Source organism: Scyliorhinus torazame, chromosome 16, assembly GCF_047496885.1.
Source record: "Scyliorhinus torazame isolate Kashiwa2021f chromosome 16, sScyTor2.1, whole genome shotgun sequence".
NCBI lineage: Eukaryota > Metazoa > Chordata > Chondrichthyes > Carcharhiniformes > Scyliorhinidae > Scyliorhinus > Scyliorhinus torazame.
Genome location: NC_092722.1, coordinates 79,168,697 through 79,194,726, shown reverse-complemented (window position 1 = coordinate 79,194,726; position 26,030 = coordinate 79,168,697). Strand labels below are relative to the sequence as shown.

The 26,030-nt window shown below is 50.7% G+C and overlaps 1 protein-coding gene across 1 annotated transcript in view; it reads left to right on the top strand.

Moving 5' to 3' along the window:
- LOC140392266 (uncharacterized) overlaps positions 1-26,030 on the top strand; it is a 54,852-nt gene that overhangs the window by 14,348 nt on the left and 14,474 nt on the right. The window contains exon 2 of the mRNA XM_072477582.1: positions 4,292-7,581. Within this exon, the coding sequence (XP_072333683.1) occupies positions 4,292-7,581 (3,290 nt within the window). The remainder of the gene's footprint in view (positions 1-4,291; positions 7,582-26,030) is intronic.

Below are 26,030 nucleotides of genomic sequence, written 5' to 3'. Positions count from 1 at the left end.
GTAGAGGGAGTGTTCCTCTGTATCTCACCCTGTGGTGTACCTGTCCTGGGAGTGTTTGATGGGGACAATGTAGAGGAAGGTTTACTCTGTATCTAACCCTGTGCTGTACCTGTCCTGGGAGTGTTTGATGGGGACAGTGTAGAGGGAGCTTTACTCTATATCTAACCCCGTGCTGTACCTGTCCTGGGAGTGTTTGATGGGGACAGTGTAGAGGGAGGTTTAATCTGTATCTAACCCCACGCTGTACCTGTCCTGGGAGTGTTTGATGGGACAGTGTAGAGGGAGCTTTACTTTGCATCTAACACCGTTCTGTACCTGTCCTGCGAGTGTTTGATGGGGACAGTGTAGAGGGAGCTTTACTCTGTATCTAACCCCGTGCTGTACCTGTCCTGGGAGTGTTTGATGGGGACAGTGTAGTGGGAGCTTTACTCTGTATCTATCCCTGTGCTGTACCTGTCCTGGGAGTGTTTGATGGGAACAGATTAGAGGAAGCTTTCCTCTGTATCTAACCCCGTGCTGTACCTGTCCTGGGAGTGTTTGATGGGACAGTGTAGAGGGAGCTTTCCTCTGTATCTCACCCTGTGGTGTACCTGTCCTGGGAGTGTTTGATGGGGACAATGTAGAGGGAAGTTTACTCTGCATCTAACCCATGCTGTACCTGTCCTGGGAGTGTTTGATGGGGACAGTGTAGAGGGAGCTTTACTCTGTATCTAACCGGGAGCTGTACCTGTCCTGGGAGTGTTTGATGGGGACTGTGTAGAGGGAGCTTTACTCTGTAACTAACCCCGTGCTGTACCTGTCCTGGGAGTGTTTGATGGGGACTGTGTAGAGGGAGCTTTACTCTGCATCTAACCCATGCTGTACCTGTCCTGGGAGTGTTTGATGGGGACAGTGTAGAGGGAACTTTACTCTGTATCTAACCGTGTGTTGTACCTGTCCTGGGAGTGTTTGATGGGACAGTGTAGAGGGAGCTTTCCTCTGTATCTCACCCTGTGGTGTACCTGTCCTGGGAGTGTTTGATGGGGACAATGTAGAGGGAAGTTTACTCTGCATCTAACCCATGCTGTACCTGTCCTGGGAGTGTTTGATGGGGACAGTGTAGAGGGAGCTTTACTCTGTATCTAACCGTGTGTTGTACCTGTCCTGGGAGTGTTTGATGGGACAGTGTAGAGGGAGTGTTCCTCTGTATCTCACCCTGTGGTGTACCTGTCCTGGGAGTGTTTGATGGGGACAATGTAGAGGAAGGTTTACTCTGTATCTAACCCTGTGCTGTACCTGTCCTGGGAGTGTTTGATGGGGACAGTGTAGAGGGAGCTTTACTCTGTATCTAACGCCGTGCTGCACCTGTCCTGGGAGTGTTTGATGGGGACAGTGTAGAGGGAGCTTTACTCTGTATCTAACCCCGTGCTGTACCTGTCCTGGGAGTGTTTGATGGGGACAGTGTAGAGGGAGCTTTACTTTGCATCTAACACCGTTCTGTACCTGTCCTGCGAGTGTCTAATGGGGACAGTGTAGAGGCAGCTTTACTCTGTATCTAACCCCATGCTGTACCTGTCCTGGGAGTGTTTGATGGGGACAGTGTAGAGGGAGCTTTCCTCTGTATCTTACCCTATGCAATTACGATATAATAGCCATCACAGAGAAATGGTTGAGTGAGGGGTAGGTTTGGCAGCTCAACATCCCATGATATTGAATCTTCAGGCAAGTCAGAGGACAGGGTATAAGAGGAGGAGGCATGCAGTATTAGTTAAAGAGGCAGTTACTGCAGTAAGGAAGATGATATCCTGGAGGGGGCATCAAATGAAGCTTTGTGGGTAGAGCTTAGGAATGAAAAAGGCACAGCTACATTGCTAGGTGTTTATTATAGACTCCCAGACAATCAGCGGGAAATTGAACAGCAAATCTGTGCGCAATTCACGGAGGGGTGTAAAAATAATAAGAGGTTATAATAATTATATTGGGTGATTTCAACTTTTCCAAAATTAATTGGGATAGCCATCATGTTAAGGGCTTAGATGGAGTAGAGTTCTTAAAATGTACACAGGAGAATGTTTTAGCTCAATTTGTAGAGGATCCAACAAGGGATGGTGCAGTGCTGGACTGAATTCTGGGGAATGAAGCAGGACGGGTGCTTGATGTGATGGTGGGGGAGCATTTTAGTGATAGCGACCACAACATGGTTCAATTTAAATTTGTCACGGACGAAGAAATAGACAAGTTTCAAAAAGAGGTTTTGGATTGGGGGAGAGTAGATTTGAACAAAATAAGGTAAGATCTGGTCAAGGTAGACTGGAAAGAGTTAATTGTGGGGAAATCTACAAAAGAGCAGTGGGGGGTGTTCAAAGATGAAATAGGGTTGGTACAGGCCCAATATGTTCCCTCTAGGGTAATAGGAAGGTGTAACAAACCAGAGAATCATGGATGACCAGAGATATTCAGGATATGATGAGAAGGAAAAGAGAGCCTTCTAGCAAGTATAAGGGGAGCAAGTTTGCACAGGCATTAGTGGAGTACAGAAAGTGCAGGTTGGAGCTTAAGAAATCAATTAGGAGAGCAAAGAGGGGATCTGAGAAAGCTGGTATCAGTAGCGAAAATCCCAAGATAATCTATAAGTATCTCAATGAGAAGAGGATAAGCAGGGAAAGAGTCGGGCCCATTAAGGACCAAGGGGGGAAACTGTTGATGAAGCCAGAGGACATTGGTAAGATGTTGAAAGAATATTTCTCAATTTTCTTCACCCAAGAGGTAGTTCTGGAACTTGGGGACAGAGATTGCGAGGTTCTTGAGTAAATTGTCACAGGGAGTGACACGGTATTGGAGATATTGGCGGGCTTAAAGGTGGATAAATCTCCAGGTCCGGATGAATTGTGTCCCGGGCTGCTGTGGGAGGCGAGGGTAGAGAATGCCTGGGCTCTGGCTCAAATTTTTAATTCCTCTCTGGCCACAGGGGAGGTGCCAAAGGACTGGAGAACAGCTAATGTGGTCGTGTGTAGATGAGGGTAATGCAGTTGATGTAGTTTACATGGATTTCAGCAAAGCCTTTGACAAGGTCCCACAGGAGAAACTTATTAAGAAGGCAAATGCACATGGGATACAGGGTGATTTGATAAGATGGATTCATAATTGGCTTAGCGGTAGGAGACAGAGGGTGATGATAGATGGCTGCTTTAGTGTCTGGAAGCCCGTGACCAGTGGCATACCGCAAGGATCTGTGCTGGGCCCCCTGTTGCTTGTAATTTATATAAATGTGTGGGGCGTAGGATCAGTAAGTTTGTGAATGACACAAAGATTGGCCAGTGAGGTTGAGTGTCTTAGGTTACAGGAAGATACAGTCGGGGTGGTCAAATGGGCGGATAAGTGGCTGATGGAATTTAACCCTGAAAAGTGTGAGGTGATACACTTTGGGAGGAATAATTTAACAAGGAAGTATTCAATGAAGGGCCTGACACTGGGAAGTTCCGAGGAACAAAGAGACCTTGGCGTGTTTGTCCATAGATCTCTGAAGGCAGAAGGTCAGGTTAATAGGATGGTGAAAAAGGCACATAGGACATTCGCTTTTATCAATTAGGGCATAGATTACAAAAACAGGGAGGTCATGTTGAAGTTGTATAGAACTTGGGTGAGGCCACAGCTGGAGTACTGTGTGCAATTCTGGTCGCCACATTCCAGGAAGGATGTGATTACACTGGAGGGCGTGCAGAGACGATTCATCAGGATGTTGCCTGGGATGGAACATTTAAGTTATGAAGAGAGGCTGGATAGGCTTGGGTTGTTTTCTCTGGGGCAGAGAAGCCTGAGGGGCGACCTGACCGAGGTGCACAAGATTATGGGGGGCATGGACAGGGTGGATAGGGAGCAGCTATTCCCCTTAGTTGAAGGGTCAGTTACGAGGGGACACAAGTTCAAAATGAGGGGTGGAAGGTTTAGGGGGGATTTGAGGAAAACCTTTTTTACCCAGAGGGTGGTGAGGGTCTGGAATGCACTGCCTGGGAGGGTGCAGGATGCCTCACATCCTTTACAAAGTACCTGGATGAGTACTTGGCACGCCATAACATTCAAGGCTATGGGCCAAGTGCTGGCAAATAGGATTAGGTGGGCAGGTCAGAGCTTTTCATGCGACAGTTCAGACTTGATGGGCCGAAGGGACTCGTCTGCACTGTGGTATTCTATGATTCTGTACCTGTGCTGGGAGTGTTTGTTGGGGAAAGTGTGGAAGGAGCTCTCTCCTGACGCCTCCATGTTCTCACTCGCTACTTTCTCGAGTTTTACTTTGCCTCCTCTTCCTTCACAGATCTCCCCGCCTTTTTGCTGATGTCGAGATGGAGGTGAGGGTCTCGCTGGAGGAGGTCAAAGTGTCCAAGAAAGCTGGGGGGCCGATGTGGACCGATCTTCCTCCTCCTCCCCCAATCTTTGAGGGTCCAAAGTCCGAACCTTCTCACCCCATTGACCAAGAGGTCAGAGATCCATTTGTGGATGAGCAGAACGTGACGCAAACCGACCCCATTGGCCGAGAGGTCAGAGATCTGTTCACGGACGAGCAGGGCTCCGGACATTCTTCCCCCATTGTCCGAGAGGTCAGAGATCTACTCACAGATCAGTGGAACGTGAGACACATCGACCCCATTGGCCAAGAGGTTGGAGATCGATTGGTGTACGAACAGGACACCGGACAAATTTCCCCCATTGGCCGAGATGTCGGAGATCCACTCGCAAATCAGTGGAACGTGAGACACACTGACCCTATTGGCCGAGACATCGGAGATCCACTTGTGGATGAGCAGAATGTTGGAAACACCACCCGCATTGGTCGAGATGTTGGAGATCTCTTGGCGGATGAGCAGGACACTGGGCAAGCTTCCCTCATTGGCCGAGAGGTTGCAGATCCACTCATGGATGAGCAGGACATTGGAAACACCACCCACATTGGCCGAGACGTCGGAGATCCAATGGCGGATCAGTGGAACCAGAGACACACCGACCCCATTGGCCAAGATGTCAGTGATCAATTGGTGGACAAACTGGACACTGGACAAGCTTCCTCCATTGGCCAAGATGTCGGAGATCCAATCGCAGATCAGTGCAACATGAGATACACCTACCCCATTGGCCAAAAGGTTGGAGATCCATTTGTGGATGAACAGAACATTGGAAACACCGACCCCATTGGCAGAGAAATTGGAGATCCACTTATGGATGAGCAGAACGTTGGAAACACTGTCCCCATTAGCCGAGATGTTAGAGATCCATTGGTGGATGAGCAGGACAGTAGACAAGCTTCCCCCATTGGCCGAAATGTCAGAGATCCATTGGCGGATGAGCAAGACGCTGGACAAGCTTCCCCCATTGGCCAAGATGTTGGCGATCCACTCGCAGACGAACGGAAGGTGAGACACACTGATCCCATTGGCCAAGAGGTGGGAGATCCATTGGCAGATCAGTGGAACCTGAGACACACCGGCACCATTGGCCAAGAGGTGGGAGATCCATTGGCGGACGAACAGGATGCCGGTCAAGCTTCCCCCATTAGCCAAGTGGTTGGAGATCCATTGGTGGATGAGTCGAGCGTGAGGCAAACCAACCCTATTGGCCGAGAGGTTGGAGATCCATTCGAGGATGAATGGAACCTGAGACACACAGGCCCCTTTGGCCAAGAGGTCGGAGATCCATTCGCGGACGATAAGGATGTTGGACAAGCATCTCCCATTGGCTGCAAGGTTGAAGATCCGCTCATGGATGAGCAGGACACCGGACAAGCTTCCCCCATTGGCCAAGAGGTCAGAGATCCATTCACTGATGAGCAGGACACCGGACAAGCTTCCCCCATTGGCCAAGAGGTCAGAGATCCATTCGCTGATGAGCAGGATGCTGGACAAGCTTTACCCATTGGCTGCGAAGTCGAAGATCCACTCGTGGATGAGCAGGACATTGAACAAGCTTCCCTCATTGGCCAAGAGGTCAGAGATCCAATCACTGATGAGCAGGTCACCAGACAAGCTTCCCCCATTGGCCAAGAGGTCAGAGATCCATTCACTGATGAGCAGGACACCGGACAAGCTTCCCCCATTGGCCAAGAGGTCAGAAATCCATTCGCTGATGAGCAGGATGCTGGACAAGCTTTACCCATTGGCTGCGAAGTTGAAGATCCACTCGTGGATGAGCAGGACATTGAACAAGCTTCCCTCATTGGCCAAGAGGTCAGAGATCCAATCACTGATGAGCAGGTCACCAGACAAGCTTCCCCCATTGGCCAAGAGGTCAGAGATCCATTCGCTGATGAGCAGGATGCTGGACAAGCTTCCCCCATTGGCTGCGAAGTCGAAGATCCACTCGTGGATGAGCAGGACATCGGACAAGCTTCCCTCATTGGCCAAGAGGTCAGAGATCCATTCACTGATGAGCAGGTCACCGGACAAGCTTCCCCCATTGGCCAAGAGGTCAGAGATCCATTCGCTGATGAGCAGGATGCTGAACAAGCTTACCCCATTGGCTGCGAAGTCAAAGATCCACTCGTGGATGAGCAGGACACCGGACAAGCTTCCCCCATTGGCCAAGAGGTCAGAGATCCATTCGCGGATGAGCAGGATTCTGGACAAGCTTCTCCCATTGGTCAAGAGGTCAGAGATCCATTCGCGGATGAGCAGGATGCTGGACAAGCTTCCCCCATTGGCCGAGATTTTGGAGAGTCACTTGTGGATGAGTGGAACATGAGGCAAACTGACCTTATTGGCAGAGAGCTCAGGGATGCACTCACGGATGAGCAGAACGTGGAGCACACCGTCCCCATTGGCCAAGTGGTTGGAGATCCATTGGCAGATCAGTGGAACCTGAGACACACCAACCCCATTGGCCAAGAGTTCAGAGATCCACTCGTGGATGAGCAGAACATGAGGACCACTGTCCCCATTGGCCAAGAGGTCAGAGATCCACTCGTGGATGAGCAGAACATGAGGACCACTGTCCCCATTGGCCAAGAGGTCAGAGATCCATTGGCAGATAAGGTTCAGGTCTACTTTGTGCTGGGCCTATTTCCCCCAGGGAGGTTCCAGGAGCCCGATTTGACCCCCTCAACTGTCCTCCCAGAACATGGGGTCCCCCAGGAGGTGCAGCCTCCCTCGGAGAGGAAGGTGGAGGACTGTGCACAGGAGGTCAAGGAAGAAAAGCCCCACTCAGGCAGGCTGTGGAAGGAGGAGAGTTTCAGGTGGCGCTCGAGGAGCGCGCCCCCAACCGGCAGTCCAGAACCCTCAGCGGAAGGCCTGGCGAGCAGCCACTCCAGGCGCTCGAATGGGGGGACCTCCCGCTGTCAACTCCAACGGCAAGACGCCATATCGACCGAGGCAGAGGTGGGAGGCCGGGAGGAGGGCGAGGAGGAGGAGCAGGCTGGAGAGGACGATGGGTCCATGACTAGGGGAGACGGTGGACGGAAGCCCCTGAGCAAAACGAGCAGTTGCCCCTCACCCGGGAGCGAACCGGATCCAGGGTCATGGCAGGCGGCGGCTGCCTCCAGGGTCGAGAAGCAGTCCTCCAGAGAGTGGCATCGTAGGGGGATCCGGAGACCCTCCGTGGCTACCCCATCATCACAAGGTAGGACCCCAATCAGCTCGCCCAAAATAGGCAGCTGTGATTAAAATACGGCAGAGCTCTGCGTATCACTAGGAGGGAGGGAAGAGTGGGCCTAAGACTAGTGTTTTACACTTAAAACCAAAATAAAGGCAATCAGGAGGGCATGAAGATAGGGCTGGTGAAAGCGAAGGGAAATTAGTTTCAAGGCACAGGTGGGCAGTGGCAAACATTGAATGAGATATTTCAGCATACTCAGAACCGATACCAGTGAGAGAGACTTAATTCTACACCAATTGTACACCAGCCGTAATTCACTAAAGAAGCGAAAGATTCTATCAAATTGAAAAATAAAGCATACAATTCCACAAGGATGTGTGACAGGTCAGAAGATTAGATAGAAAAAGATAAGGGTGGGGGTGAAATTTGAGTCGGAGAGAAAGCTAGCAAGAAATATTTAAAAATATGTGTTTCCACAGATATTTAAAATGGAAACGAGTGAGCAAAGTCAGCATTGGTCCTCCAGTGAGTGTGAGTGGGGAATGAACAATGGGAAATAAGGAATTGGTGAATGAATTGAACATATATTTTGCAACGGTCTTTACTGTAGTGGATACAAGTAACATTGCAGGAATAACTTGTTCGCCAGGAGTTGATGTATTGGTTTTAATGTTCCAAAACCTCCCCGGTTTGTGGAAAGGTCCCATCGGATGTGAAAATAGTGAATGTGACTCCTCTATTTAGGGAAGGAGCGAGACAGAAAGCAGGGAACTACAGACCAGTGAGCATAACACCTGTCATAGGGAATCATTTATAAGGAGGTTCCATCGGGTTTAGGAAAGAGCAATGCAAGCATGCAAAGTCAAAGGGGAAATCGTGGGTTGAATTCTCAGATTCTGGAGCTAAACAGCCGCCCATTCCCTGTATAGGGTCAGCATGCGGGCAGCGTAGAGCACCTGGCTATAGCTGCCGATATGCCCCGGAGAATTGCCCTGTCCGTGGCCGCGCATGTGGACTGCGGCGGCCTGCAGCGGATGCGCTGTGTTACGTGGCTGCGGCCATTCGCGGAACCGGCCCGTGAAGTAGCCACCCCTTTGGCCGGCTCGCGTGTCCCGGACCACCTCCTCCCACAGTGCCCCCAGCCCCGAAAATGCCCCCCCCCCCGCCGCGGATTGGCCCTCCCCCGATGGTGGTGGCGCTGAGTCCGCAGTCACCACGCCGAGGTCCCGATGGGTGAGACCATGCCGTCGGTACCTCTGGGGGCCGGCCTCAGGCAATGTTCTCAGGACGTCTGCACGGGGCATCACAAAAGCGGCGTCGACCCCAATTTGGCAGGAAACTAGGATTCTCCGGCCGCTCGCCGACCGCCATTTCGGCGTCGGCGACAGGAGAATCCAGCCCCATATCTGACTAATTTATTTGTGTTGTTAGACTCTCTCCCTCTTTGGGTGATATCTGTACACTGACTGGTGTCTCTCAGTCCCCCCTCTCTCTCAGGGAGATATCTGTACACTGACTGGTGTCTCTCAGTCCCCTCTCTCTCTCAGGGAGATATCTGTACACTGACTGGTGTCTCTCAGCCCCTCTCTCTCTCAGGGTGATATCTGTACACTGACTGGTGTCTCTCAGTCCCTCTCTCTCAGGGAGATATCTGTACACTGACTGGTGTCTCTCAGTCTCCTCTCTCTCAGGGAGATATCTGTACACTGACTGGTGTCTCTCAGTCCCCTCTCTCTCTCAGGGTGATATCTGTACACTGACTGGTGTCTCTCAGTCCCTCTCTCTCAGGGAGATATCTGTACACTGACTGGTGTCTCTCAGTCCCCTCTCTCTCAGGGAGATATCTGTACACTGACTGGTGTCTCTCAGTCCCCTCTCTCAGGGAGATATCTGTACAGTGACTGGTGTCTCTCAGTCCCCTCTCTCTCAGGGAGATATCTGTACACTGACTGGTGTCTCTCAGTCCCTCTCTCTCAGGGAGATATCTGTACACTGACTGGTGTCTCTCAGTCCCTCTCTCTCTCAGGGAGATATCTGTGCACTGACTGGTGTCTCTCAGTCCCCTCTCTCTCAGGGAGATATCTGTATACTGACTGGTGTCTCCCAGTCCCCTCTCTCTCAGGGAGATATCTGTACACTGACTGGTGTCTCTCAGTCCTCTCTCTCTCAGGGAGATATCTGTACACTGACTAGTGTCTCTCAGTCCTCTCTCTCTCAGGGATATATCTGTACACTGACTGGTGTCTCTCAGTCCCCTCTCTCTCTCAGGGAGATATCTGTACACTGACTGGTGTCTCTCAGTCCCCTCTCTCTCTCAGGGAGATATCTGTACACTGACTGGTGTCTCCCAGCCCCTCTCTCTCTCAGGGAGATATCTGTACACTGACTGGTGTCTCTCAGTCCCCTGTCTCTCAAGGAGGTATCTGGACACTGACTACTGACTGGTGTCTCTCAGTCCCCTGTCTCTCAGGGAGATATCTGTACACTGACTGGTGTCTCTCAGTCCTCTCTCGCTCAGGGAGCTATCTGTACACTGACTGGTGTCTCTCAGTCCCCTGTCTCTCAGGGAGATTTCTGTACACTGACTGGTGTCTCTCAGTCCCCTCTCTCTCTCAGGGAGATATCTGTACACTGACTGGTGTCTCTCAGTCCTCTCTCTCTCAGGGAGATATCTGTACACTGAATGGTGTCTCTCAGTCCCCTCTCACTCAGGGAGATATCTGGACAATGACTAGTGCCTCTCAGTCCCCTCTCTCTCAGGGAGATATCTGTACACTGACTGGTGTCTCTCAGTCCTCTCTCTCAGGGAGATATGTGTACACTGACTGGTGTCTCTCAGTCCCTCCTCTCTCTCAGGGAGATATCTGTACACTGACTGGTGTCTCTCAGTCCCCTCTCTCTCAGGGAGATATCTGTACACTGACTGGTGTCTCTCAGTCCTCTCTCTCAGGGAGATATCTGTACACTGACTGGTGTCTCTCAGTCCCCTCTCTCTCTCAGGGAGATATCTGTACACTGACTGGTGTCTCTCAGTCCCCTGTCTCTCAAGGAGATATCTGGACACTGACTACTGACTGGTGTCTCTCAGTCCCCTGTCTCTCAGGGAGATATCTGTACACTGACTGGTGTCTCTCAGTCCCCTGTCTCTCAGGGAGATTTCTGTACACTGATTGGTGTCTCTCAGTCCCCTCTCTCTCTCAGGGAGATATCTGTACACTGACTGGTGTCTCTCAGTCCCCTCTCTCTCAGGGAGATATCTGTACACTGACTGGTGTCTCTCAGTCCTCTCTCTCTCAGGGAGATATCTGTACACTGACTGGTATCTCTCAGTCCCCTCTCTCTCAGGGAGATATCTGGACACTGACTAGTGCCTCTCAGTCCCCTCTCTCTCAGGGAGATATCTGTACACTGACTGGTGTCTCTCAGTCCTCTCTCTCTCTCAGGGAGATATGTGTACACTGACTGGTGTCTCTCAGTCCCTCCTCTCTCTCAGGGAGATATCTGTACACTGACTGGTGTCTCTCAGTCCCCCCTCTCTCTCAGGGAGTTATCTGTACACTGACTGGTGTCTCTGTCCTCTCTCTCTCAGGGAGACATCTGTACACTGACTGGTGTCTCTCAGTTCCCTCTCTCTCTCAGGGAGATCTCTGTACACTGACTGGTGTCTCTCAGTCCCCCCTCTCTCAGGGAGATATCTGTACACTGACTGGTGTCTCTCAGTCCTCTCTCTCTCAGGGAGATATCTGTCCACTGACTGGTGTCCCTCAGTCCTCTGTCTCTCAGGGAGATATCTGTACACTGACTGGTTGATGCGCTAAGCGTCAAGAACCACAAAGACATGTGAGACTTTAACTCAGGCTTTAATATACTACATGGGAGGCTTACCCGACACAGACGACCCCAGACAGAATGGGGCCTGACCCAGAAGAGGTTCTTATACTGACTCCCGGGGGAGTGGCTAAGGCGGAGCTCTCCGTGGCCAGGTCGGGTTACCTACCAGTGACCGAACCTCTGCAGAGTTACAGTACAATACACAGTATTACAGGGCCACGTTACGCACAACTATTATATACTATGTACAATGGTAGGGAGGTACAGTGGTGTATCACCACACTGGTGTCTCTCAGTCCCGTCTCTCTCAGGGAGATAGCTGGACACTGACTGGTGTCTCTCAGTCCCCTCTCTCTCAGTGTGATATCTGTACACTGACTGGTGTCTCTCAGTCCTCTCTGTCAGGGAGATATCTGTACACTGACTGGTGTCTCTCAGTCCCCTCTCTCTCTCAGGGAGATATCTGTGCACTGACTGGTGTCTCTCAGTCCTCTCTCTCTCTCTCAGGGAGATATCTGTACACTGACTGGTGTCTCTCAGTCCCCCCTCTCTCTCAGGGAGATATCTGTACACTGACTGCTGTCTCTCAGTCCCCTCTCTCTCTCAGGGAGATATCTGTACACTGACTGGTGTCTCTCAGTCGTTTCTCTATCTCAGGGAGATATCTATGCACTGACTGGTGTCTCTCAGTCGTTTCTCTATCTCAGGGAGATATCTATGCACTGACCGCATCTCTGAGTCCTCTCTCTCTCAGGGAGATATGTGTACACTGACTGGTGTCTCTCAGTTCCCTCTCTCTCTCAGGGAGACATCTGTACACTGACTGGTGTCTCTGAGTCCTCTCTCTCTCTGGGAGATATCTGTACACTGACTGGTGTCTCTCGGTCCCCTCTCTCAGGGAGATATCTGTACACTGACTGGTGTCTCTCAGTCCCCTCTCTCTCAGGGAGATATCTGTACACTGACTGGTGTCTCTCAGTCCCCTCTCTCTCTCAGGTGTGTATCTGTACACTGACTGGTGTCTCTCAGTCCCTTCTCTCTCTCTCTCTCAGGGAGATATCTGTACACTGACTGGTGTATCTCAGTCCTCTCTCTCTCAGGGAGATATCTGTACACTGACTGGTGTCTCTCAGTCCCCTGTCTCTCAAGGAGAAATCTGGACACTGACTACTGACTGGTGTCTCTCAGTCCCCTGTCTCTCAGGGAGATATCTGTACACTGACTGCTGTCTCTCAGTCCTCTCTCTCTCAGGGAGATATCTGTACACTGACTGGTGTCTCTCAGTCCTCTCTCTCAGGGAGATATCTGTACACTGACTGGTGTCTCTCAGTCCTCTCTCTCTCAGGGAGATATCTGTACACTGACTGGTGTCTCTCAGTTCCTTCTCTGTCAGGGAGATATCTGTACACTGACTGGTGTCTCTCAGTCCTCTCTCTCTCAGGCAGATATCTGTACCCTGACTGGTGTCTCTCAGTCCTCTCTGTCAGGGAGATATCTGTACCCTGACTGGTGTCTCTCAGTCCCCTCTCTCCCAGGGACATATCTGTACACTGAGTGGTGTCTCTCAGTCCCTTCTCTGTCAAGGAGATATCTGTACACTGACTGGTGTCTCTCAGTCCCTTCTCTCTCAGGGAGATATCTGTACACTGACTGATGTCTCTCAGTCCTCTCTCTCAGGGAGATATCTGAACACTGACTGGAGTCTCTCAGTCCTCGCTCTCTCTCAGGGAGATATCTGAACACTGACTGGTGTCTCTCAATCCCCCCCCTCTCTCTCACAGGGAGATATCTGTACACTGAGTGGTGTCTCTCAGTCCCTTCTCTCTCAGGGAGATATCTGTACACTGACAGGTGTCTCTCAGTCCCCTCTCTCTCTCAGGGAGATATCTGTACACTGACTGGTGTCTCTCAGTCGTTTCTCTATCTCAGGGAGATATCTGTGCACTGACTGGTGTCTCTGAGTCCTCTCTCTCTCAGGGAGATATCTGTACACTGACTGGTGTCTCTCAGTCGTTTCTCTATCTCAGGGAGATATCTGTGCACTGACTGGTGTCTCTGAGTCCTCTCTCTCTCAGGGAGACATCTGTACACTGACTGGTGTCTCTCGGTCCCCTCTCTCAGGGAGATATCTGTACACTGACTGGTGTCTCTCAGTCCCCTCTCTCTCAGGGAGATATCTGTACACTGACTGGTGTCTCTCAGTCCCCTCTCTCTCTCAGGTGTGTATCTGTACACTGACTGGTGTCTCTCAGTCCCTTCTCTCTCTCTCTCTCTCAGGGAGATATCTGTACACTGACTGGTGTATCTCAGTCCTCTCTCTCTCAGGGAGATATCTGTACACTGACTGGTGTCTCTCAGTCCCCTGTCTCTCAAGGAGATATCTGGACACTGACTACTGACTGGTGTCTCTCAGTCCCCTGTCTCTCAGGGAGATATCTGTACACTGACTGGTGTCTCTCAGTCCTCTCTCTCTCAGGGAGATATCTGTACACTGACTGGTGTCTCTCAGTCCTCTCTCTCAGGGAGATATCTGTACACTGACTGGTGTCTCTCAGTCCTCTCTCTCTCAGGGAGATATCTGTACACTGACTGGTGTCTCTCAGTTCCTTCTCTGTCAGGGAGATATCTGTACACTGACTGGTGTCTCTCAGTCCTCTCTCTTTCAGGGAGATATCTGTACCCTGACTGGTGTCTCTCAGTCCTCTCTGTCAGGGAGATATCTGTACCCTGACTGGTGTCTCTCAGTCCCCTCTCTCCCAGGGACATATCTGTACACTGAGTGGTGTCTCTCAGTCCCTTCTCTGTCAAGGAGATATCTGTACACTGACTGGTGTCTCTCAGTCCCTTCTCTCTCAGGGAGATATCTGTACACTGACTGATGTCTCTCAGTCCTCTCTCTCAGGGAGATATCTGAACACTGACTGGAGTCTCTCAGTCCTCGCTCTCTCTCAGGGAGATATCTGAACACTGACTGGTGTCTCTCAGTCCCCTCTCTCTCAGGGAGATATCTGTACACTGACTGGTGTCTCTCAGTCCTCTCTCTCAGGGAGATAAGTGTACACTGACTGGTGTCTCTCAATCCCCCCCCTCTCTCTCACAGGGAGATATCTGTACACTGAGTGGTGTCTCTCAGTCCCTTCTCTCTCAGGGAGATATCTGTACACTGACAGGTGTCTCTCAGTCCCCTCTCTCTCTCAGGGAGATATCTGTACACTGACTGGTGTCTCTCAGTCCTCTCTCTCTCAGAGAGATATCTGTACACTGACTGGTGTCTCTCAGTCCTCTCTCTCTCAGGGAGATATCTGTACACTGACTGGTGTCTCTCAGTCGTTTCTCTATCTCAGGGAGATATCTGTACACTGACTGGTGTCTCTGAGTCCTCTCTCTCAGGGTGATATCTGTACACTGACTGGTGTCTCTCAGTCGTTTCTCTATCTCAGGGATATATCTGTGCACTGACTGGTGTCTCTGAGTCCTCTCTCTCTCAGGGAGATATCTGTACACTGACTGGTGTCTCTGAGTCCTCTCTCTCTCAGGGAGACATCTGTACACTGACTGGTGTCTCTCAGTCCCCCTCTCTCTGTCAGGGAGATATGTGTACACTGACTGGTGTCTCTCAGTCCCCTCTCTCTCAGGGAGATATCTGTACACTGACAGGTGTCTCTCAGTCCCCCTCTCTCTCTCAGGGAGATATCTGTACACTGACTGGTGTCTCTCAGTCCCTCTCTCTCAGGGAGATATCTGTACACTGACTGGTGTCTCTGAGTCCTCTCTCTCTCAGGGAGATATCTGTACACTGACTGGTGTCTCTCAGTCCCCTCTCTCTCAGGGAGATATCTGTACGCGGACTGGTGTCTCTCAGTCTCCTCACTCTCTCTCTCAGGGAGATATCTGTACACTGACTGGTGTCTCTCAGTCCCCTCTCTCTCAGGGAGATATCTGTACACTGACTGGTGTCTCTCAGTCTCCTCACTCTCTCTCTCAGGGAGATATCTGTACACTGACTGGTGTCTCTCAGATCCCTCTCTCTCTCAGGCGTGTATCTGTACACTGACTGGTGTCTCTCAGTCCCTTCTCTCTCTCTCTCTCAGGGAGATATGTGTACACTGACTGGTGTATCTCAGTCCTCTCTCTCTCAGGGAGATATCTGGACACTGACTAGTGCCTCTCAGTCCCCTCTCTCTCAGGGAGATATCTGTACACTGACTGGTGTCTCTCAGTCCTCTCTCTCTCTCTCAGGGAGATATGTGTACACTGACTGGTGTCTCTCAGTCCCTCCTCTCTCTCAGGGAGATATCTGTACACTGACTGGTGTCTCTCAGTCCCCCCTCTCTCTCAGGGAGTTATCTGTACACTGACTGGTGTCTCTGTCCTCTCTCTCTCAGGGAGACATCTGTACACTGACTGGTGTCTCTCAGTTCCCTCTCTCTCTCAGGGAGATCTCTGTACACTGACTGGTGTCTCTCAGTCCCCCCTCTCTCAGGGAGATATCTGTACACTGACTGGTGTCTCTCAGTCCCTCTCTCTCAGGGAGATATCTGTACACTGACTGGTGTCTCTCAGTCCTCTCTCTCTCAGGGAGATATCTGTACACTGACTGGTGTCCCTCAGTCCTCTGTCTCTCAGGGAGATACCTGTACACTGACTGGTTGATGCGCTAAGCGTCAAGAACCACAAAGACATGTGAGACTTTAACTCAGGCTTTAATATACTACATGGGAGGCTTACCCGACACAGACGACCCCAGACAGAATGGGGCCTGACCCAGAAGAGGTTATTATACTGACTCCCGGGGGAGTGGCTAAGGCGGAGCTCTCCGTGGCCAGGTCGGGTTACCTACCAGTGACCGAACCTCTGCACAGTTACAGTACAATACACAGTATTACAGGGCCACGTTACGCACAACTATTATATACTATGTACAATGGTAGGGAGGTACAGTGGTGTATCACCACACTGGTGTCTCTCAGTCCCGTCTCTCTCAGGGAGATAGCTGGACACTGACTGGTGTCTCTCAGTCCCCTCTCTCTCAGTGTGATATCTGTACACTGACTAGTGCCTCTCAGTCCCTCTCTCTCTCTCAGGGAGATATCTGTACACTGACTGGTGTCTCTCAGTCCCCCCTCTCTCTCAGGGAGATATCTGTACACTGACTGCTGTCTCTCAGTACCCTCTCTCTCAGGGAGTTATCTGTACACTGACTGGTGTCTCTCAGTCCTCTCTGTCAGGGAGATATCTGTACACTGACTGGTGTCTCTCAGTCCCCTCTCTCTCTCAGGGAGATATCTGTGCACTGACTGGTGTCTCTCAGTCCTCTCTCTCTCTCTCAGGGAGATATCTGTACACTGACTGGTGTCTCTCAGTCCCCCCTCTCTCTCAGGGAGATATCTGTACACTGACTGCTGTCTCTCAGTCCCCTCTCTCTCTCAGGGAGATATCTGTACACTGACTGGTGTCTCTCAGTCGTTTCTCTATCTCAGGGAGATATCTATGCACTGACCGGTTTCTCTGAGTCCTCTCTCTCTCAGGGAGATATGTGTACACTGACTGGTGTCTCTCAGTTCCCTCTCTCTCTCAGGGAGACATCTGTACACTGACTGGTGTCTCTGAGTCCTCTCTCTCTCTGGGAGATATCTGTACACTGACTGGTGTCTCTCGGTCCCCTCTCTCAGGGAGATATCTGTACACTGACTGGTGTCTCTCAGTCCCCTCTCTCTCAGGGAGATATCTGTACACTGACTGGTGTCTCTCAGTCCCCTCTCTCTCTCAGGTGTGTATCTGTACACTGACTGGTGTCTCTCAGTCCCTTCTCTCTCTCTCTCTCTCAGGGAGATATCTGTACACTGACTGGTGTATCTCAGTCCTCTCTCTCTCAGGGAGATATCTGTACACTGACTGGTGTCTCTCAGTCCCCTGTCTCTCAAGGAGATATCTGGACACTGACTACTGACTGGTGTCTCTCAGTCCCCTGTCTCTCAGGGAGATATCTGTACACTGACTGGTGTCTCTCAGTCCTCTCTCTCTCAGGGAGATATCTGTACACTGACTGGTGTCTCTCAGTCCTCTCTCTCAGGGAGATATCTGTACACTGACTGGTGTCTCTCAGTCCTCTCTCTCTCAGGGAGATATCTGTACACTGACTGGTGTCTCTCAGTTCCTTCTCTGTCAGGGAGATATCTGTACACTGACTGGTGTCTCTCAGTCCTCTCTCTCTCAGGGAGATATCTGTACCCTGACTGGTGTCTCTCAGTCCTCTCTGTCAGGGAGATATCTGTACCCTGACTGGTGTCTCTCAGTCCCCTCTCTCCCAGGGACATATCTGTACACTGAGTGGTGTCTCTCAGTCCCTTCTCTGTCAAGGAGATATCTGTACACTGACTGGTGTCTCTCAGTCCCTTCTCTCTCAGGGAGATATCTGTACACTGACTGATGTCTCTCAGTCCTCTCTCTCAGGGAGATATCTGAACACTGACTGGAGTCTCTCAGTCCTCGCTCTCTCTCAGGGAGATATCTGAACACTGACTGGTGTCTCTCAATCCCCCCCTCTCTCTCACAGGGAGATATCTGTACACTGAGTGGTGTCTCTCAGTCCCTTCTCTCTCAGGGAGATATCTGTACACTGACAGGTGTCTCTCAGTCCCCTCTCTCTCTCAGGGAGATATCTGTACACTGACTGGTGTCTCTCAGTCCTCTCTCTCTCAGAGAGATATCTGTACACTGACTGGTGTCTCTCAGTCCTCTCTCTCTCAGGGAGATATCTGTACACTGACTGGTGTCTCTCAGTCGTTTCTCTATCTCAGGGAGATATCTGTGCACTGACTGGTGTCTCTGAGTCCTCTCTCTCTCAGGGAGACATCTGTACACTGACTGGTGTCTCTCGGTCCCCTCTCTCAGGGAGATATCTGTACACTGACTGGTGTCTCTCAGTCCCCTCTCTCTCAGGGAGATATCTGTACACTGACTGGTGTCTCTCAGTCCCCTCTCTCTCTCAGGTGTGTATCTGTACACTGACTGGTGTCTCTCAGTCCCTTCTCTCTCTCTCTCTCTCAGGGAGATATCTGTACACTGACTGGTGTATCTCAGTCCTCTCTCTCTCAGGGAGATATCTGTACACTGACTGGTGTCTCTCAGTCCCCTGTCTCTCAAGGAGATATCTGGACACTGACTACTGACTGGTGTCTCTCAGTCCCCTGTCTCTCAGGGAGATATCTGTACACTGACTGGTGTCTCTCAGTCCTCTCTCTCTCAGGGAGATATCTGTACACTGACTGGTGTCTCTCAGTCCTCTCTCTCAGGGAGATATCTGTACACTGACTGGTGTCTCTCAGTCCTCTCTCTCTCAGGGATATATCTGTACACTGACTGGTGTCTCTCAGTTCCTTCTCTGTCAGGGAGATATCTGTACACTGACTGGTGTCTCTCAGTCCTCTCTCTCTCAGGGAGATATCTGTACCCTGACTGGTGTCTCTCAGTCCTCTCTGTCAGGGAGATATCTGTACCCTGACTGGTGTCTCTCAGTCCCCTCTCTCCCAGGGACATATCTGTACACTGAGTGGTGTCTCTCAGTCCCTTCTCTGTCAAGGAGATATCTGTACACTGACTGGTGTCTCTCAGTCCCTTCTCTCTCAGGGAGATATCTGTACACTGACTGATGTCTCTCAGTCCTCTCTCTCAGGGAGATATCTGAACACTGACTGGAGTCTCTCAGTCCTCGCTCTCTCTCAGGGAGATATCTGAACACTGACTGGTGTCTCTCAATCCCCCCCCTCTCTCTCACAGGGAGATATCTGTACACTGAGTGGTGTCTCTCAGTCCCTTCTCTCTCAGGGAGATATCTGTACACTGACAGGTGTCTCTCAGTCCCCTCTCTCTCTCAGGGAGATATCTGTACACTGACTGGTGTCTCTCAGTCCTCTCTCTCTCAGAGAGATATCTGTACACTGACTGGTGTCTCTCAGTCCTCTCTCTCTCAGGGAGATATCTGTACACTGACTGGTGTCTCTCAGTCGTTTCTCTATCTCAGGGAGATATCTGTGCACTGACTGGTGTCTCTGAATCCTCTCTCTCTCAGGGAGACATCTGTACACTGACTGGTGTCTCTCAGTCCCCCTCTCTCTCTCAGGGAGATATGTGTACACTGACTGGTGTCTCTCAGTCCCCTCTCTCTCAGGGAGATATCTGTACACTGACTGGTGTCTCTGAGTCCTCTCTCTCTCAGGGAGATATCTGTACACTGACTGGTGTCTCTCAGTCCCCTCTCTCTCAGGGAGATATCTGTACGCTGACTGGTGTCTCTCAGTCTCCTCACTCTCTCTCTCAGGGAGATATCTGTACACTGACTGGTGTCTCTCAGTCCCCTCTCTCTCTCAGGGAGATATCTGTACGCTGACTGGTGTCTCTCAGTCTCCTCACTCTCTCTCTCAGGGAGATATCTGTACACTGACTGGTGTCTCTCAGATCCCTCTCTCTCTCAGGCGTGTATCTGTACACTGACTGGTGTCTCTCAGTCCCTTCTCTCTCTCTCTCTCAGGGAGATATGTGTACACTGACTGGTGTATCTCAGTCCTCTCTCTCTCAGGGAGATATCTGTACACTGACTGGTGTCTCTCAGTCCCCTGTCTCTCAAGGAGATATCTGGACACTGATTACTGACTGGTGTCTCTCAGTCCCCTGTCTCTCAGGGAGATATCTGTACACTGACTGGTGTCTCTCAGTCCTCTCTCTCTCAGGGAGATATCTGTACACTGACTGGTGTCTCTCAGTCCTCTCTCTCTCAGGGAGATATCTGTACACTGACTGGTGTCTCTTAGTTCCTTCTCTGTCAGGGAGATATCTGTACACTGACTGGTGTCTCTCAGTCCTCTCTCTCAGGGAGATATCTGTACACTGACTGGTGTCTCTCAGTCCTCTCTCTCAGGGAGATATCTGTACACTGACTGGTGTCTCTCAGTCCTCTCTCTCATGAGATATCTGTACACTGACTGGTGTCTCTGAGTCCTCTCTCTCTCAGGGAGATATCTGTACACTGACTGGTGTCTCTCAGTCGTTTCTCTATCTCAGGGAGATATCTGTGCACTGACTGGTGTCTCTGAGTCCTCTCTCTCTAAGGGAGACATCTGTACACTGACTGGTGTCTCTCAGTCCCCCTCTCTCTCTCAGGGAGATATGTGTACACTGACTGGTGTCTCTCAGTCCCCTCTCTCTCAGGGAGATATCTGTACACTGACTGGTGTTTCTCAGTCCCCTCTCTCTCTCAGGTGTGTATCTGTACACTGACTGGTGTCTCTCAGTCCCTTCTCTCTCTCTCTCTCTCAGGGAGATATGTGTACACTGACTGGTGTATCTCAGTCCTCTCTCTCTCAGGGAGATATCTGTACACTGACTGGTGTCTCTCAGTCCCCTGTCTCTCAAGGAGATATCTGGACACTGACTACTGACTGGTGTCTCTCAGTCCCCTGTCTCTCAGGGAGATATCTGTACACTGACTGGTGTCTCTCAGTCCTCTCTCTCTCAGGGAGATATCTGTACACTGACTGGTGTCTCTCAGTCCTCTCTCTCAGGGAGATATCTGTACACTGACTGGTGTCTCTCAGTCCTCTCTCTCTCAGGGAGATATCTGTACACTGACTGGTGTCTCTCAGTCCTCTCTCTCAGGGAGATATCTGTACCCTGACTGGTGTCTCTCAGTCCCCTCTCTCTCAGGGAGATATCTGTACACTGAGTGGTGTCTCTCAGTCCCTTCTCTGTCAAGGAGATATCTGTACACTGACTGGTGTCTCTCAGTCCCTTCTCTCTCAGGGAGATATCTGTACACTGACTGATGTCTCTCAGTCCTCTCTCTCAGGGAGATATCTGAACACTGACTGGAGTCTCTCAGTCCTCGCTCTCTCTCAGGGAGATATCTGAACACTGACTGGTGTCTCTCAATCCCCCCCCTCTCTCTCTCAGGGAGATATCTGTACACTGAGTGGTGTCTCTCAGTCCCTTCTCTCTCAGGGAGATATCTGTACACTGACTGGTGTCTCTCAGTCCCCCCTCTCTCTCAGGGAGATATCTGTACACTGACTGGTGTCTCTCAGTCCTCTCTCTCTCAGAGAGATATCTGTACACTGACTGGTGTCTCTCAGTCCTCTCTCTCTCAGGGAGATATCTGTACACTGACTGGTGTCTCTCAGTCCCCCCTCTCTCAGGGAGATATCTGTACACTGACTGGTGTCTCTCAGTCCTCTCTCTCTCAGGGAGATATCTGTACCCTGACTGGTGTCTCTCAGTCCCCTCTCTCTCAGGGAGATATCTGTACACTGAGTGGTGTCTCTCAGTCCCTTCTCTGTCAAGGAGATATCTGTACACTGACTGGTGTCTCTCAGTCCCATCTCTCTCAGGGAGATATCTGTACACTGACTGATGTCTCTCAGTCCTCTCTCTCAGGGAGATATCTGAACACTGACTGGTGTCTCTCAATCCCCCCCCTCTCTCTCTCAGGGAGATATCTGTACACTGAGTGGTGTCTCTCAGTCCCTTCTCTCTCAGGGAGATATCTGTCCACTGACAGGTGTCTCTCAGTCCCCTCTCTCTCTCAGGGAGATATCTGTACACTGACTGGTGACTCTCAGTCCTCTCTCTCAGGGAGATATCTGTACACTGACTGGTGTCTCTCAGTCCCCTCTCTCTCTCAGGGAGATATCTGTACACTGACTGGTGTCTCTCAGTCCCCTGTCTCTCAAGGAGATATCTGGACACTGCCTACTGACTGGTGTCTCTCAGTCCCCTGTCTCTCAGAGAGATATCTGTACACTGACTGGTGTCTCTCAGTCCTCTCTCTCTCAGGGAGATATCTGTACACTGACTGGTGTCTCTCAGTCCCCCCTCTCTCAGGGAGATATCTGTACACTGACTGGTGTCTCTCAGTCCCCCCTCTCTCAGAGAGATATCTGTACACTGACTGGTGTCTCTCAGTCCTCTCTCTCTCAGGGAGATATCTGTACACTGACTGGTGTCTCTCAGTCCTCTCTCTCTCAGGGAGATATCTGTACCCTGACTGGTGTCTTTCAGTCTCCTCTCTCTCAGGGAGATATCTGTACACTGAGTGGTGTCTCTCAGTCCCTTCTCTGTCAAGGAGATATCTGTACACAGACTGGTGTCTCTCAGTTCCCTCTCTCTCAGGGAGATATCTGTACACTGACTGGTGTCTCTCAGTCCTCTCTCTCTCAGGGTGATATCTGTACACTGACTGGTGTCTCTCAGTCCCCTGTCTCTCAGGGTGATATCTGGACACTGACTGGTGTCTCTCTGTCCCCTCTCTCTCTCAGGGAGATATCTTGTAGCCATCTGGGATGGCCACTTCCAGAATACAAAATGGATGTTAGCAATGAATGTAGGGAACTATGGACAATGTTAAGAAAGCCAGCAGGCACAGAATCTGTATGCGTATTGAGAAGGCAGCTCCCAGACAACACTGAAACTGTAGGTAAATTAACATATTAATGGCCCATCTCCGGGAACAAAGGAAAGACACTCAAGCAACCGATCTAGCTCCAGACATCGCGGCGCCAGTTCCCCAAACCAAAAGCGTAAACAAAGCCAGGCCAACGACCACCTAGGACACACCCAGCCATCAGGGCACCCACCCCTTTATTGGTCAAGATCAATACCAGTGATCAAGATACGTCCCAATTAATTGGGACCAACTTTAAGACCCGCCTAAAAGCACGCAAAGCCCCTCCCATGTATAAGAAGGAACCCCCACGACAGACTCGCTCTCTTGGACTCGGCTCTCACCGAGGAGAGACCCGTCCACCAGCTGAACCAGAGGCAAGTAAGTTCAAGGTCAACGCTTGCTACCAGACGGACGACCTTAGCTGTATTCCTGTTCCTCTTCAAACCCAACAGCCTCAGATCCGAACAACGGCCATTGTTCCTCTGACTGAGTGGGCAACCGAAGCTAAGTATAGGTGTTAGTGATAGATATAGTTTAGTTTGTAGTATTATTGTGCATTAGTAAATCATACTGTGTGTGTAAATAAATAGTATTGACTTTGAACTAACTAACTGGTGTATTGGCTCTTTGATCAGTATTTGGGTTCAAACCTTGTGGCGGTATCGAGAGATACCTGGCAACTCTGAAGCAAACATAATTAGGATTAAGGAAGGCGACCATATTGACCACTAAATTTAGAAACAGAGCAACAATCTGTACACTGACTGGTGTCTCTGAGTCCTCTCTCTCTCAGGGAGATATCTGTACACTGACTGGTGTCTCTCAGTCGTTTCTCTATCTCAGGGAGATATCTGTACACTGACTGGTGTCTCTCAGTCCCCTCTCTCTCAGGGAGATATCTGTACACTGATTGGTGTCTCACAGTCCTCTCTCTCTCAGGGTGATATCAGTACACTGACTGGTGACTCTCAGTCCCCTCTCTCTCAGGGAGATATCTGTACACTGACTGGTGTCTCACAGTCCTCTCTCTCTCAGGGTGATATCAGTACACTGACTGGTGTCTCACAGTCCCCTCTCTCTCTCAGGGAGATACCTGTACACTGACTGGTGTCTCTGAGTCCTCTCTCAGGGAGACATCTGTACACTGACTGGTGTCTCTGAGTCCTCTCTCTCTCTCAGGGAGATATGTGTACACTGACTGGTGTCTCTCGGTCCCCTCTCTCAGGGAGATATCTGTACACTGACTGGTGTCTCTCAGTCCCCTCTCTCTCAGGGAGATATCTGTACACTGACTGGTGTCTCTCCGTCCCCTCTCTCTCTCAGGTGTGTATCTGTACACTGACTGGTGTCTCTCAGTCCCTTCTCTCTCTCTCTCTCTCAGGGAGATATCTGTACACTGAATGGTGTATCTCAGTCCTCTCTCTCTCAGGGAGATATCTGTACACTGACTGGTGTCTCTCAGTCCCCTGTCTCTCAAGGAGATATCTGGACACTGACTACTGACTGGTGTCTCTCAGGGAGATATCTGTACACTGACTGGTGTCTCTCAGTCCTCTCTCTCTCAGGGAGATATCTGTACACTGACTGGTGTCTCTCAGTCCTCTCTCTCAGGGAGATATCTGTACACTGACTGGTGTCTCTCAGTCCTCTCTCTCTCAGGGAGATATCTGTACACTGACTGGTGTCTCTCAGTCCTCTCTCTCTCAGGGAGATATCTGTACCCTGACTGGTGTCTCTCAGTCCTCTCTCTCAGGGAGATATCTGTACCCTGACTGGTGTCTCTCAGTCCCCTCTCTCTCAGGGAGATATCTGTACACTGAGTGGTGTCTCTCAGTCCCTTCTCTGTCAAGGAGATATCTGTACACTGACTGGTGTCTCTCAGTCCTCTCTCTCTCAGAGAGATATCTGTACACTGACTGGTGTCTCTCAGTCCTCTCTCTCTCAGGGAGATATCTGTACCCTGACTGGTGTCTCTCAGTTCCTTCTCTGTCAGGGAGATATCTGTACACTGACTGGTGTCTCTCAGTCCTCTCTCTCTCAGGGAGATATCTGTACCCTAACTGGTGTCTCTCAGTCCTCTCTCTCAGGGAGATATCTGTACCCTGACTGGTGTCTCTCAGTCCCCTCTCTCTCAGGGAGATATCTGTACACTGAGTGGTGTCTCTCAGTCCCTTCTCTGTCAAGGAGATATCTGTACACTGACTGGTGTCTCTCAGTCCCTTCTCTCTCAGGGAGATATCTGTACACTGACTGATGTCTCTCAGTCCTCTCTCTCAGGGAGATATCTGAACACTGACTGGAGTCTCTCAGTCCCTTCTCTCGCAGGGAGATATCTGTACACTGACTGGTGTCTCTCAGTCCCCTCTCTCTCTCAGGGAGATATCTGTACACTGACTGGTGTCTCTCAGTCCCTTCTCTCTCAGGGAGATATCTGTACACTGACTGATGTCTCTCAGTCCTCTCTCTCAGGGAGATATCTGTGCACTGACTGGTGTCTCTCAGTCCCCCCCCTCTCTCTCTCAGGGAGATATCTGTACACTGAGTGGTGTCTCTCAGTCCCTTCTCTCTCAGGGAGATATCTGTACACTGACAGGTGTCTCTCAGTCCCCTCTCTCTCTCAGGGAGATATCTGTACACTGACGGGTGTCTCTCAGTCCTCTCTCTCTCAGAGAGACATCTGTACACTGACTGGTGTCTCTCAGTCCTCTCTCTCTCAGGGAGATATCTGTACACTGACTGGTGTCTCTCAGTCGACCCTCTCTCAGGGAGATATCTGTACACTGACTGGTGTCTCTCAGTCCTCTCTCTCTCAGGGAGATATCTGTACCCTGACTGGTGTCTTTCAGTCCCCTCTCTCTCAGGGAGATATCTGTACACTGAGTGGTGTCTCTCAGTCCCTTCTCTGTCAAGGAGATATCTGTACACTGACTGGTGTCTCTCAGTCCCTTCTCTCTCAGGGAGATATCTGTACACTGACTGATGTCTCTCAGTCCTCTCTCTCAGGGAGATATCTGAACACTGACTGGTGTCTCTCAATCCCCCCCCCCCTCTCTCTCTCAGGGAGATATCTGTACACTGAGTGGTGTCTCTCAGTCCCTTCTCTCTCAGGGAGATATCTGTCCACTGACAGGTGTCTCTCAGTCCCCTCTCTCTCTCAGGGAGATATCTGTACACTGACTGGTGTCTCTCAGTCCTCTCTCTCCAG